This window comes from Panthera leo, chromosome A3 (assembly GCF_018350215.1).
Source record: "Panthera leo isolate Ple1 chromosome A3, P.leo_Ple1_pat1.1, whole genome shotgun sequence".
Classification (NCBI taxonomy): domain Eukaryota; kingdom Metazoa; phylum Chordata; class Mammalia; order Carnivora; family Felidae; genus Panthera; species Panthera leo.
In genome coordinates this window covers 12,464,107-12,476,240 of record NC_056681.1, presented here as the reverse complement: position 1 = coordinate 12,476,240, position 12,134 = coordinate 12,464,107, and the positions used below count along the sequence as shown (strand labels likewise).

General features: G+C 47.3%; 1 protein-coding gene across 3 annotated transcripts in view; it reads left to right on the top strand.

Moving 5' to 3' along the window:
• The window catches only part of CSE1L (chromosome segregation 1 like), a 45,099-nt gene extending 42,383 nt beyond the window's left edge, over window positions 1–2,716 (top strand). For all 3 annotated transcript variants that reach the window (XM_042930727.1, XM_042930728.1, XM_042930729.1), the window contains exons 24-25: window positions 509–740; window positions 2,036–2,716. In XM_042930727.1, the coding sequence (XP_042786661.1) occupies window positions 509–740; window positions 2,036–2,125 (322 nt within the window). In that variant the 3' untranslated portion in view covers window positions 2,126–2,716. The remainder of the gene's footprint in view (window positions 1–508; window positions 741–2,035) is intronic.
• The last annotated feature ends 9,418 nt before the right edge of the window (window positions 2,717–12,134 follow it).

The window sequence follows — 12,134 nt, the reverse complement described above, 5'->3', positions numbered from 1 at the left end:
GGTGGCTCAGTCAGTTAAGCAACCGATTTCGGCTCAGGTCATGATCTTGCAGTTGGTGGGTTCGAGCCCTGCATCAGGCTGTGTGCTATTAGCTGGAGCCTGGAGCCTGCTTTAGATTCTGTTTCCCTCTCTTTCTGCCTTTCCCTTGCTTACACTCTGTCTCTCTCCCTCTCAAAAATAAACATTGAAAAAAATTTTCTTTTTAAGGAGAAATTGAATAGGCTACGAGAAGACATCGCATGCTTGTGCTTGTTGGTGTCTGGTATTCCTGGCTTTTCTTGACCTCTTGCATCTCCTTTCTGCATTTGGGGCTCACTTCGGCTGCCTCTTCCAGAAAGGGATCTGATGATTTGGGGCTTTTTTTTTTCTTCTTCCATTTCAAAGCTACCTTACTGTTCTTTTCTTTAGACTGTGGGTCTAATTTTGCATCTCTGAAGAATTGCTGTTTAAGCAAATACTTCTGAAGATGTAAACAATAATTTTTCATGTTTGCTTTCTTCAAATTCAGGACTCCTTTATTACAGTCCCTGATTGGCCTTTTTGAGTTACCTGAAGATGATACCATTCCTGATGAAGAGCATTTTATTGACATAGAAGATACACCAGGGTATCAGACCGCCTTCTCACAACTGGCATTTGCCGGGAAAAAAGAGCACGATCCTGTAGGTCAAATGGTCAATAACCCCAAAATTCACCTGGCACAGTCACTTCACAAGTTGTCTACCGCCTGTCCAGGAAGGGTAAGTGACTGCTGTCACAGAACTCTAAGTCGTGGAGACTTTTCTGGGAAGCCAAGAAGGTAGCAGTTACTCTGGTGCATGTCTTCACTGGTCAGTGTGATCAAACATCCCACTGAATTATAGTTAGGCCTTAATTTTCTTTAGTAAAATGATGTGCTAGAAACAGATTTTATGCGAATAATTATTTCTTAATCTCTTTATCTGACCTGAGCTTCAACTCAAGACCACATGTTCTTTTGACTGAGCCAGCCAGGTGCCCTAAAACTCTTTGGATAGAAAAATGTGTATTTCCCAGATTCAAATAATCTTTTATTGCAGGCATATAGACACACACACACGTATATGTACACAACATACTCAAAAATTAAAGAATGGATCATGGAGTAAACCTAATAATGGCTGTGGAGTTGCATTAGCTAGCACCTTTTACCAAATCTTCTGGATTATCTGATAAAATTTTTGTTTTCCATTGTGTTATTATGGAAAACTTCACACACACAGAATAACAAATAACAGCATAACAAACCATCATGTGCTGACCTTTAGAAATGATCAGCATCCTGCCAATCATGTTGCATTTGTTTCTCTTTGGGCAACATGTCATTTAACCCACATGTACTTTTAAAAAAAGTCCTTGTTGGGGGTGCCTGCGTGGCTCAGTCGGTTAAGCGTCCGACTTCGGCTCAGGTCATGATCTTGCGGTCTGGGAGTTTGAGCCCCGCGTCGGGCTCTGTGCTGACAGCTCAGAGCCTGGAGCCTGTTTCAGATTCTGTGTCTCTCTCTCTCTGACCCTCCCCCATTCATGCTCTGTCTCTGTCTCAAAAATAAACGTTAAAAAAAAAGTCCTTGTTGGTCCGTGATGCATATATAGTTTTTAATATCACAGTACCTCTACCACACTGAACAGCAGCAATTCCTTGTGGATCTGCTTTTGAGACCTGTCCAGTTTTTGTTTTTTTGGGTTTTTTGAGAGAGGGAGGGAGAGAATGAGCTGGGGGGAGGCGGGGGCAGAGAGAGACACACAATTCGAAGCAGACACCAGGCTCAAACACATAAAACATGAAATCATGACCTGAGCCAAAGTCAGACGCTTAACCGACTGAGCCACCTAGGCGTCCCGAGACCTGTCCAACTTTGAAGGCATAAAGCAGTTGATCTCCTTAGAAATCCCAGTAAGAGCCCTTGGTGACGGACTGCCTTTCCCAACCTGTGGTGGTTCTCCCATAGAAGACAGGGCTTGTGTTGGTTTGTTAGGCTCTCCAACGACTAGCATGTGTGTTTTCCATCTCTGGTAGGTTCCGTCAATGGTGAGCACCAGCCTCAATGCAGAAGCGCTCCAGTATCTCCAAGGATACCTTCAGGCGGCCAGTGTGACACTGCTTTGAACTGCATTTTCCAAATTGGCTAAGCCCGGGAACGTTTCGTAGACGTCAGAGTACAGCTGCACTTAAGCAAGTTTTCCTTTTGAACTTGTCACAAATTCCATCTTGTAATGAATATTAAATGTTGCTTTAAGCTGAACCCTGAGCAAATTAGGTGGTTTGTATGATCCTAAATGTAAGTGGCTGACTTTTCCAGTTTGCAGCTTCAAGGGACAGGTATTAATAAGTTCAGTACATGATCATGATGAGCATCTGCATTGTTGGGAGAACTTTAAAATTGTGACGGACACTGAGCGTGGAGACTTCTTTCTGTTACTAAATCCTTTTGTTTTGAGGCATCACTGTTTGTGTTTCTCTCATCCTTTGTATTTTTGTCTGTTTCCTTAAGCTTTTATTGGAAATGTAAGTGAAGAATCACTGGTGTAACTTGCCAAGAAATGCACATTTCAAGTTTGAAATCTGTAATCAGCAATAAAAAAAAGCCCCCTCAAATATGTATCCAAGAACATCTTAAGGACAGGTTTTTGGTGCTGATAACTTAGTAACGAAGAATTTAACTCAAATTCAAACTCAGATTAGTTTTTCCTTACCTGGGAAAAGGGAACATTAATAAAATTTGGAGCTGATCTATTAGAACTTTTCTGGACCTGTTCCCAGGCGGCAGCATGAACTCTAGGCAGATGGTTTCCTCTGGATGGGAGAGAAATGCTTTGCCTGGCTTCACGAGGCTGTCCCATACTCTAGACAGTGTGGGAGTCTGCTCTTACTCAAAGCACGTCTTCTTTGCAGATCGGAGGTTACTTAGAACTTTTCAAACCACAGCATCTTAGAACCTGAGGTCTAGGGGAGTCACAGGAATGGGTATATGCTAGCAAACAAGGCTGCCTGGGCAAGTTCCGTGACCGTTCGTTTTTTGGAAGTAAGCAGACTATCTCATCTGAGAGGCACAGTTTATTTATGCTGGAATTGTTGTCCATGTAGTGCAGATTAAACTAGAATCTCATTCTTCACAGATCACTGATTTGTTTTAAAATTCAGGTACCTGACTTGAATCCTTTTTCTTCACGTTGTTTTTGTCGTGTTGCTTGAGAAATTGTCCAGCTTAATTGAAGTGTTCTTGTCCCAATCTAATCACTTTTGTTTTGACATAGTGACAGAGCATTAAATTATATTACTATGTAAGTGGTCATCGGCGGAAGGAGATTGAGATAGTATTGGGATCTACTTTTAAACTACACAGTCTGGAGTGGAAAACAGTCGGTGGTGATGGTTATGTTTGCTGCTTACGTAAGCTCCAAGAGCGCCTTTTTGGCTCTTTTTGGTGAGTCTGTCGTGGAATAGTACATACTGCTGCGGCCAGGGCTCACTACAGCATCTTAAACTTGGAGGACTGATCAGGTTGTGAACTGTTTCCTTTTAAGATCATTTCTGAACAGGAAGACTGGTACTTACTTTCTCTTAGTCTCGCATGAGTTGTTAATTCTGTTGAGGTTTCTTATTCCATCATCTGAGGGTTTATTTAGCTTTTAAAGATTTTTGAAATGATTTGTCATGAGTTTCTGACAGGTCTTAGTGACTTCCTCAGTGGTGAAGCATATTCTTTGTGGTTTTAAAGAGTTGGGTTCGTACTTTGAAATAGGGCCAATCTGGTTTGAATTACTCTGCCACGGACTTGTGTGACTTTGAGCAAATTACTCAGTCTTCTGAAAAACAGTAATAAACACTTTCAGGATGGTGCGGAGACATAACGACGTACTTAAAGAGGAGAACATAGAGTAAGTACTAATAAATAGAAGCTGCTACTTAATTGTTCATGGTGGGGTTGAGGACAAGCAGGGGGCCTAGCTGGGAGGAAGTGTTTGTTACTGAGCAGTGCAGAACACTGCCCTATCTTACCAGTACTTTAGGAGCTCTGGGGTGTGGGAAGACTTTCCAGAAAGGTCCTGGCCTAGGTAAGGCGTGCACTCTGACCAGGGTAGTCTGAGACATGGGGGAAATGTAGCTAAATTGCAGAGTTCCTCATGAGAGTCTCCTGCTGGGCCCATGGGTTCCTTTATGCACATCTTCCCGTTTAACAACCTGATTTTTAAAAATAACATTTCTGATTATAAATGTATATAAAGATCCTTCATATTCCTGCCTTTAAATATTCTGGTCCCCCCCCCACCCCCCCAAAGTTGAGATAATTTATAATTTTATATGCTTTTTGAAAAACTGAAAAACTACTGAAAAACATTTCCAACTATCATTGGAAATGATAGACTCTTGAACTGAATGTTCCTTATACATCAGTCTTTATATCTCTGTTTCCTAACAGTGCGAACGGGGCCAATTTTTGAGCACACCCCCAACTCACACTGCTATTTTGATGGGTGAGAATGCGATCTCATTTCTCCACTTGTGCAGCATAACCAGTTTGGCTTTAACGAAACTGACGTGCATGTGAGGTTAACTGAGGACAAGTCTCCACGTTCCACTCCTGGAGGCAAACCGCTTTCGGCCTGTGCTGCCTGTAGCTCCTAGTTCCTCCTCCTCCTGACACATCAGCCTTCAGCATCTGTTACCTCCCTGCTGTGGAAAGTAAGACTCCAGCTGACCCCTCTTCTACCCTCCTGGGGTCTTTTTGGGTGTTTTTAGTGATGCCATTCTTTGATTCTTTTTATCTTCAAAATTTGGCTAGTGTCTCTTGACACCTCAGCATCGACGAAAGGTGTGTCTCGTGTGTCTGCTGTCCCTTCACTTTCATGCTGTCACAGGAGGGGCGCTTCATTCTGTGCAGTATCTGTAGGTCTCTTTTGAAAGGGAGAAAGTGATGAACAGTACTTGTTGGCAGAGAGAGAGCGGAGTCCCAGGCCTGGCAGCGTGTCAAGGCTGCATTTCCTCTTCCCTGGGCTCAGGGTCTTGACTTTTGCATTCTTTAAGAGAGAACATTCTTAGAATCAAGGTCAAATGGACTGCTTTTTTTCTGTCACACTCCCGTCACTTGCTGAAAGCCAAGTCCCATGTTAGCTTGTATTATATTTGGATCCTGGCTTTTTTCTCCTTCTGTGTGTCACATGGCATCTCTTTAACTCTTCCCCAAGGTGCTCTTTTTGCAGCTCACTGGCTGTCGCGGCTCTCCAGATCACTACGGCTTCCCGTCAAGCCTCCCACTACCAGTGTTCCATGGAAACTTTTGAGAACTGGATGTGAGTCTTTGGTTGAAAATCTGAGAGGTCTGTGATCCTTATTCCTGAGAGGTGGAGGAAGGTACCAGGTCACACAGCTGGATGGGAATGGGACCGGGAGTTACACCCAGGCAGCATAGGGCTTGGCAGAAGTCAGAAATAGGGAATCGGTTAATGAGGTACTCTGCTGATAACTTCTTAAGTATATATGTTTTTTTGTTTATTTTTGAGAGAACATGAGCAGGGGAGGGGCAGGCAGAGAGGGAGGGAGACACAGTATGCGAAGCAGGCTCCAAGCTGTCAGTGTAGATAGAGCCCGACCTCACAAGCCCTGAAATCATGACCTGAGCTGAAGTTGGACGCTTAACCGACTGAGCCACCCAGATACCCCTTAAAAGTATAAATACTAGGATTGTTTTTGGTTATTGGATGTGCCCTTTTGTTCCCGTTGGGAGAGACGTGGTAGCCCTGATGTATGACCACAAGGCAGGACTTACCCTTGGGTCCACCCTGGGGTATTCTTAGGACTGCTCTTTTGTAGGGCAAAGGAGCTTCATGGATCAGTTGGAAATAACTCCAGGTAGTTTCTAGTGGATTCTCTAAAAGAGCTAAGAAGGTCTGGCTACAGATACACAGGAACACCTGCCCATGGGTGGGCAACTCCCCTTATCCACCTACCCTTCTGGACTGGGGTTGCTGCGTGATATGTGGAGAAGGCAGTCAGGAGCTATATGAAGTCATTTACCTATTTCTGGGCTTCCTCCCTTCTCTATTAAGAGGATATAAACAGAAAACGTGGCATCGTGAAAGCACTGTCCAGGTGAAGAGTAAGCCACAAAAGGCAGGTCAGGGAAAAGTTTCTCAGATGTGTCACAAAGCTAGGTGGGAAACGTTAGGAGAAAAGCGGCTTACTGCATCGGAACAGGGTCCCATCTCCTTGCAGGGAATTAGAGTAGCCCCCTTGAGTCTAGAGGAGAAAATGATTACTGCTCCCAGGTGCCTGGGTTCCTGTAGCAAACCTCAGCTAAGCAGATGTCCCGATCTGTCTCCCAAGAAAGTCTACAGGACAACAGGAAGTAGAGCCTGGCACCTGTCGGGGCCTCCCACTCACAGAGCAGGCTTAAGTGTCCTACGAAAGCTGGACAGGCTCTTCTGTTGGGCAGAAAGAGGGAAGAAGCCGCAGTCATGGGCCTGCTGAGCATCTTGGTCCGTCAGGGAAGCTACAAAACCCTCACAGGGAGAAGCAGGGCAGGGACAACAAACTTGAGCCAACTGCCACAGGTGACGCATTCCAAACCCCACACCATGTGACCACCTGACGATTGGCTCTGACCCTCCTGCCACGAGCCACCGATCCAGTCCTTGCCAGTGTCCTGAAGGAAACTCCCTTTAGTCCCAAGGACAGACTGGCTCTGAACTTCAACAGCAGTCTCCAGAGCCAGGGGAGATACGTCTGAAATCGTGTGGCCAAAGGTGTCCTCCCTTTAACTCAAAGGCATCATTTCTCCACGTGAGTAGAAGGGGTCGTGGTGCAGTCAAAAGGAACATCTGTGACTTACGGTTATACGTGCTATATTAGGAGCAAATCACTAGGAATATTATTGCTTAGGACGGTGCTTCTCACAGTACCACAGCATCACCTAGGACCTTATTAGAAATAAATGTTGAGTCCTAGACCTCCTGCACCAGAAACTAAGTTGGTGAACACTGATTCAGGATAAAGCCAAGTACAAGTGAATCCATCAAGAAGACACACAGACATGGTAAAAGCTGTGCATGCTGTCTGGAGCTCCAGGGCCTGAAAAGTAAGAAGGGATCGTATTTCAAGATGTGCAATTAACGAACACCTTTAGTTTGGAGCAAAGGCAGGCAGAGGTAAGTAGGCCCCGTTAGCGGGCCTCTTCCAACAAGTCACCCACTCCCTACGGTTACAGAGGAGACAGACATAAATTCTCGCTCCTGTGGAGTGTGTCACTGTACTTTTTCTTGAGAGACTTGCAGTGGACGAGGGCCTGCATCCCAGCGGGACGACCGTGAGAGCTGGACAGGACAGAATGAACAAGAGTAAGACTCAGCATTTCCAGCAAGGAAGTGGGCAAATTCCTCTCCACCCACTGCCCTGAGTGGTGGGACCATGAAGACACACCAGGAGCAACGGCTTCCTCTGGGCCGTAAGAACAACAGAAGGGTATTTACAAAGTACTTCCGGCACCAGGCGCTCTGAGAAGCTACTTACGTGTATTGTCTTAAGTGCACAAGAGAAGCCGTTTTCTAATTTAGAGAGAGAAACTGAGGCACAGAGAGGTGAAATAAATTGAGGTCTCAGCAAAGAGGGGATGAGTTGGGATTGACCCGCTGGCCAGTACCTGTGCTTGGTAGCAGCTCACACTGCCGTCTAGGTCAGCACACTGCCTCCCCCTCCAAGAAGGCCTCCAACCAGCTCCTCTGCCAAACGTTACGTATTCGTCCACCTACGTTATAGCACCTTGGTCCTTCAGGAGGTGATCTCTTCACAGCGCAGAAGCCTCGTCCACATGGGAGTCTACCCTCTACCGCGCTGCTCCCTCACGCAGGCCCTCTGGAAAATGTTACACGGCCAAGGAGAGCAGTGACAAAGGTTGGGCCACGTCTGGGGCCACTCAGCCCTTAGGGCTTTCAGAGAACAGACTTGCCAACAAATCCTCCAAGCCCAGACTCCCCAAACTTAGCCGTTCAACGTGGCCCAAAATGCCGGCACTGGTGGTATAGCGATGAGCACAGCCGCCTTCCCTCACGGCCAGAAACCAACTTGTCCCCCTCCCCCAGGCTAGGGAAGGCCTGCACATTTCTGGTTCCTTAGGTGGAGGAGTCTGACTCCCCCTTCCACGTTTGCATCGCTTTTGTCCACGAAAGAGCCAACCAGACGGGAGCGTAACATCGGCCCAGAGGAGAGCTTCCAGGCCTGCCCTTCCACACCGTCTGCACAGGTCTCCCCCATCTAACCATCTGCCCGATGAACACGGGCACGCAATACACAGGACACACACCGGCCACGGACCCCCAGCAGGTATTTGGACTGAACGACAAAAGCCCAAGGGGCTTCCGAATCCTAGAGAAACTCCTGCCAGTTCTTGGGGAGGCCTTTCTGGCAACCAGAGAAAATACACAATTTAAAAAGCAAGATACAGAGGTGCCTGGGTGGCTCAGTCAGTAAAGCATCTGCCTCTTGGTTCAGGCTCATGTCATGATCTCACAGTTCGTGGGTTCAAACCCCACGCCAAGCTCTGTGCTGACAGTGCAGAGCCTGCTGGGGATTCTTTCTCTGCCCCTCCCCTGCTCATTCTGTCTCTCAGAATACATAAACTTTAAAAAATCTTTTACAAAAATCAACGAGTAAAAGGCAGAGTCTGAATAATGACAGTAAGGATTTGGGTCACTCCAGAGTGGGACCGAGTGCGCCTCCATCTATCCCCACTCAGTAATGTCAAAGGTCAGGGAGACCGCTGCTTCTGCGGCCAAAGGAAGCTGGGGTGACCGTGATGAGCTGAGGCTGACCCAGAGCCCGCAGGTTCCCGTGGGGCGGGTGGATGGCCTATCGGAGCCTGCCTGCTCTGGCCCTGCTCAGCTTTGTAACAGCACCATTTTGTGTGCTCTGCATGTCTGATCGTGAAAAGAACCACATGCAAAAAGGGATGGAAAAAATGGTAACATGAAGGATTTGGAGATAGCTTCCAAATTTTTCAGTTGTCCTTGCAAGCCTAGTGGGTAGGTCTGTCGAAATAGGTTTTGATGAATATTTGTGGAACAATCTACAAAGGAATAGAGAGAGAGGAGAAACACAGAATGTGGAGCAGGCTCCAGGCTCTGAGCTGTCAGCACAGAGCCCGACGTGGGACTCAAACTCAGGTCGCAAAATCCTGACCTGATCCAAAGTTGGACACTTAACTGACTGAGCCACCCAGGCACCTCAAAAGACTGTATTTTTAGGCAGTAATCTTTATACCCAACATGGGGCTCGAACTCATGGCCTGGAGATCAAGAGTCACACACGGAGCCTGCCAGGTGTCCCCAAAGGCAATATTTTTATATATTTTTTAAGTATTTTGAGAGTGCAAGTTGGGGAGGGACCGAGAGAGAAAGAATCCCAAGCAGGCTCTGCGCTGTCAGGGCAGAGAGCCCGACAGGATTGTTGGGGCTCCATCCATCTCACGAACCATGAAATCATGATCTGAAATCAAGAGTCAGATGCTTAACTGATTGAGCCACCCAGGCGCCCCAGAAATATTTTTCAAAAATCAAACTTGAGAGGCGCCTGGGTGGCTCAGTTGGAAGATATGGGACTCTTGATCTTGGGGTCGTGAGTTCAAGCCCCACACTGGGTGTAGCGATTACTTCAATAAACACTTTGAGGTTCCAAGAAAATGGCCATTGCCTCTTCTAAGAATCCGCATTTTTTAAAAGACAGATTGAAGAAAACTGGCTAACCCCTCCCTGCCAATCCAGCAGTGCTTAAGTGCTTGACAAATCCATTATTTACGGATTTGGAGATTTCAAATATTGGTCTGTTTTTAAGGGCACACAGACATTTAAGCACGAAAAGCAGAGATAAGCAGTGGTGGAAGTTTCTAACGTTAAATCCCATGCAAGCAAACAAAGCTCTACATCTCTGTCCTCAGGTTTATCTCCTGGTCCTGTTCTACTGAGCTCATAGCTCCTGTAAGGCAAGCAGCCTGCTGCTTCTAGGGAATGCGGATTCCCTTCCCATGGGCCGCATCAGTCACAGGTCCCATCTCTAATAACCTTGGGATCTGGGCCAAGGAAGCTGTCACTGGGTGTTCGCCCTGCAAAGCTTCACACGTGAGCTTGGGGAGCAGGGGAAGGAAATCTAGACTCAAGTGACATGTTTTTCTAAGAGCCATAGGTCCCATTCCTGTGGCTCAAGAAGGCCTTTGAAAACCAGTAACAAAACCACCAGCTCTGCGGAAATCCTCTTTACTCATTAAAATCTCCCTGTAATAAGAGGAACTTTCCAAAGTCCTGACAGGACATCTGTGTACCCACTGTGGGTGACCAAGACCCAAGTGTGTCTGTCCCAAGGACCACAAAAGCCACTCCCCTCTGAGGACCAATGCCCCACAAATCCTAAGACCCTCAGTCTTCTCGTGACTGACCCACAGCACCTTTGAGGATTTCAGACCTCTCAGGAGCATTCCAATCCCCTTTCGTGCCTGCAGTCTGGAAACAGAGTGCATGTATTGTCCCAAGGGCAGAAGCACCTCGTTTGGCTCTAACCTTGTAACTCTTAGAGATCATATCGGCGTGAAACACAGCACATACTCCATTCCCAGGTGGCTCTCTCAGAGCCTGCTGACACGCGTAGAGGTGCTGCAGGGGGTCCTCTGTAGCAGAGGACAGCTACAGGGCCTTCCCAGAGAGCTCACTATTGAAGAACATTCAAGGGCCTCCTAAAACAGCCAGAGATGTATCACCTTTGAAAAACCTCCTGTCAAAGAAACCTGGAAATCCTTACAACATCCCCGATATAAAGGGGAAACTTCCCCTTCCTGGAGTTTTGGGAGTGAGGGCCACTCACACAGCCAACTGGAAGTTGTGAATTTCTTCGAAGGTTGTACCATCCTGCTCCTCCCATCTTCGTTTTGCAGCTGGAGGTCGCCAGTGGGCATACTGTCAGGCAGGGGGGAGAGGGGTGCTGGGCAGAGGCCACACACCCCCAACAGACACACAGGAACACTGGGCAGAAGAGGCTGGCAAGGCCGGGAGACTGGCTACAATTTCAATATTGGAGAAGGTACTAAAGACAGAAGAGAGCTATGAAGAACCCCCGGGTGCTATCAGTATAAATCAAGACTTCTAAATACATCACAGACAAAAATAGGAGTGTGGGGGGGCACCTGCATGGCTCAGTCGGGTTAAGCATCCGACTTCGGCTCAGGTCATGATCTCACAGTTCGTGAGTTCGAGCCCCATGTTGGACTCTGTGCTGACAGCTCGGAGCCTGGAGCCTGCTTCGGATTCTGTCTCCCTCACTCTCTGCCCCTCCCCCGCTCACACTCATGCGCGCGCGCTCTCTCTCAAAAGCCAACATTTAAAAAATAAGAAAAGATGAGCGTGTTTACACTAGACACACACACATGCACGCACATACATGGGTCTGTTCCCTAGAGGTCTGCTCGGAAGGCCTAGGAAACATCCTAGTAGCAGTGAGCGCTCCAAGCACACCCAGACCTCGGTGGCTTCTTTCCATGTTTTTTAATCTCTACACCCAGTGGGGTGGGGGGCTCAAATTCACAACCCCTAGATGAAGAGTTTCGTGCTCTACTGACTGAGCCAGCCAAGCGCCCCCCCGCCCCCGACCTTATTTTTTCAGATGTGGTCATCACTAAAAGGGACCAGAGCTCCTTGGAGAAATGGCTGACTCCAGGACTAAGGAAAGGAAAATTGCAGGACCAGGGGACCAGGGAAAGGACCGTTGCAGCTGAACCACAGGGCACACCGTCCGCATCGCTGCAACGGTCCTGGCTCAGTCTGACAAAGTAAGAACGTGGAACCACATACACACGGATATGATCTCTGCTGATTAGATTTCCAACAGGGTCAGTCTCGGACAAATTTCTAAACTGTGCTATGTAACTAGATACAATTGAGAAACTCTCCCTGCTTTCTCCCTGCGACGTCAAATCCCCTTCTGTGTCTGAGCACTCTTCCAGAACCTTCTGACCACTCACATCCTGGCGGTCCCACCCACGGGCTGGTTTTTACAGCGAACCACCTCCATGAGCATCTTCTAAAATTAAACAGAAAGCTGCCGGCCCGCTCCTCAGCCAGGCTTGAACGCAGCGAGTGCC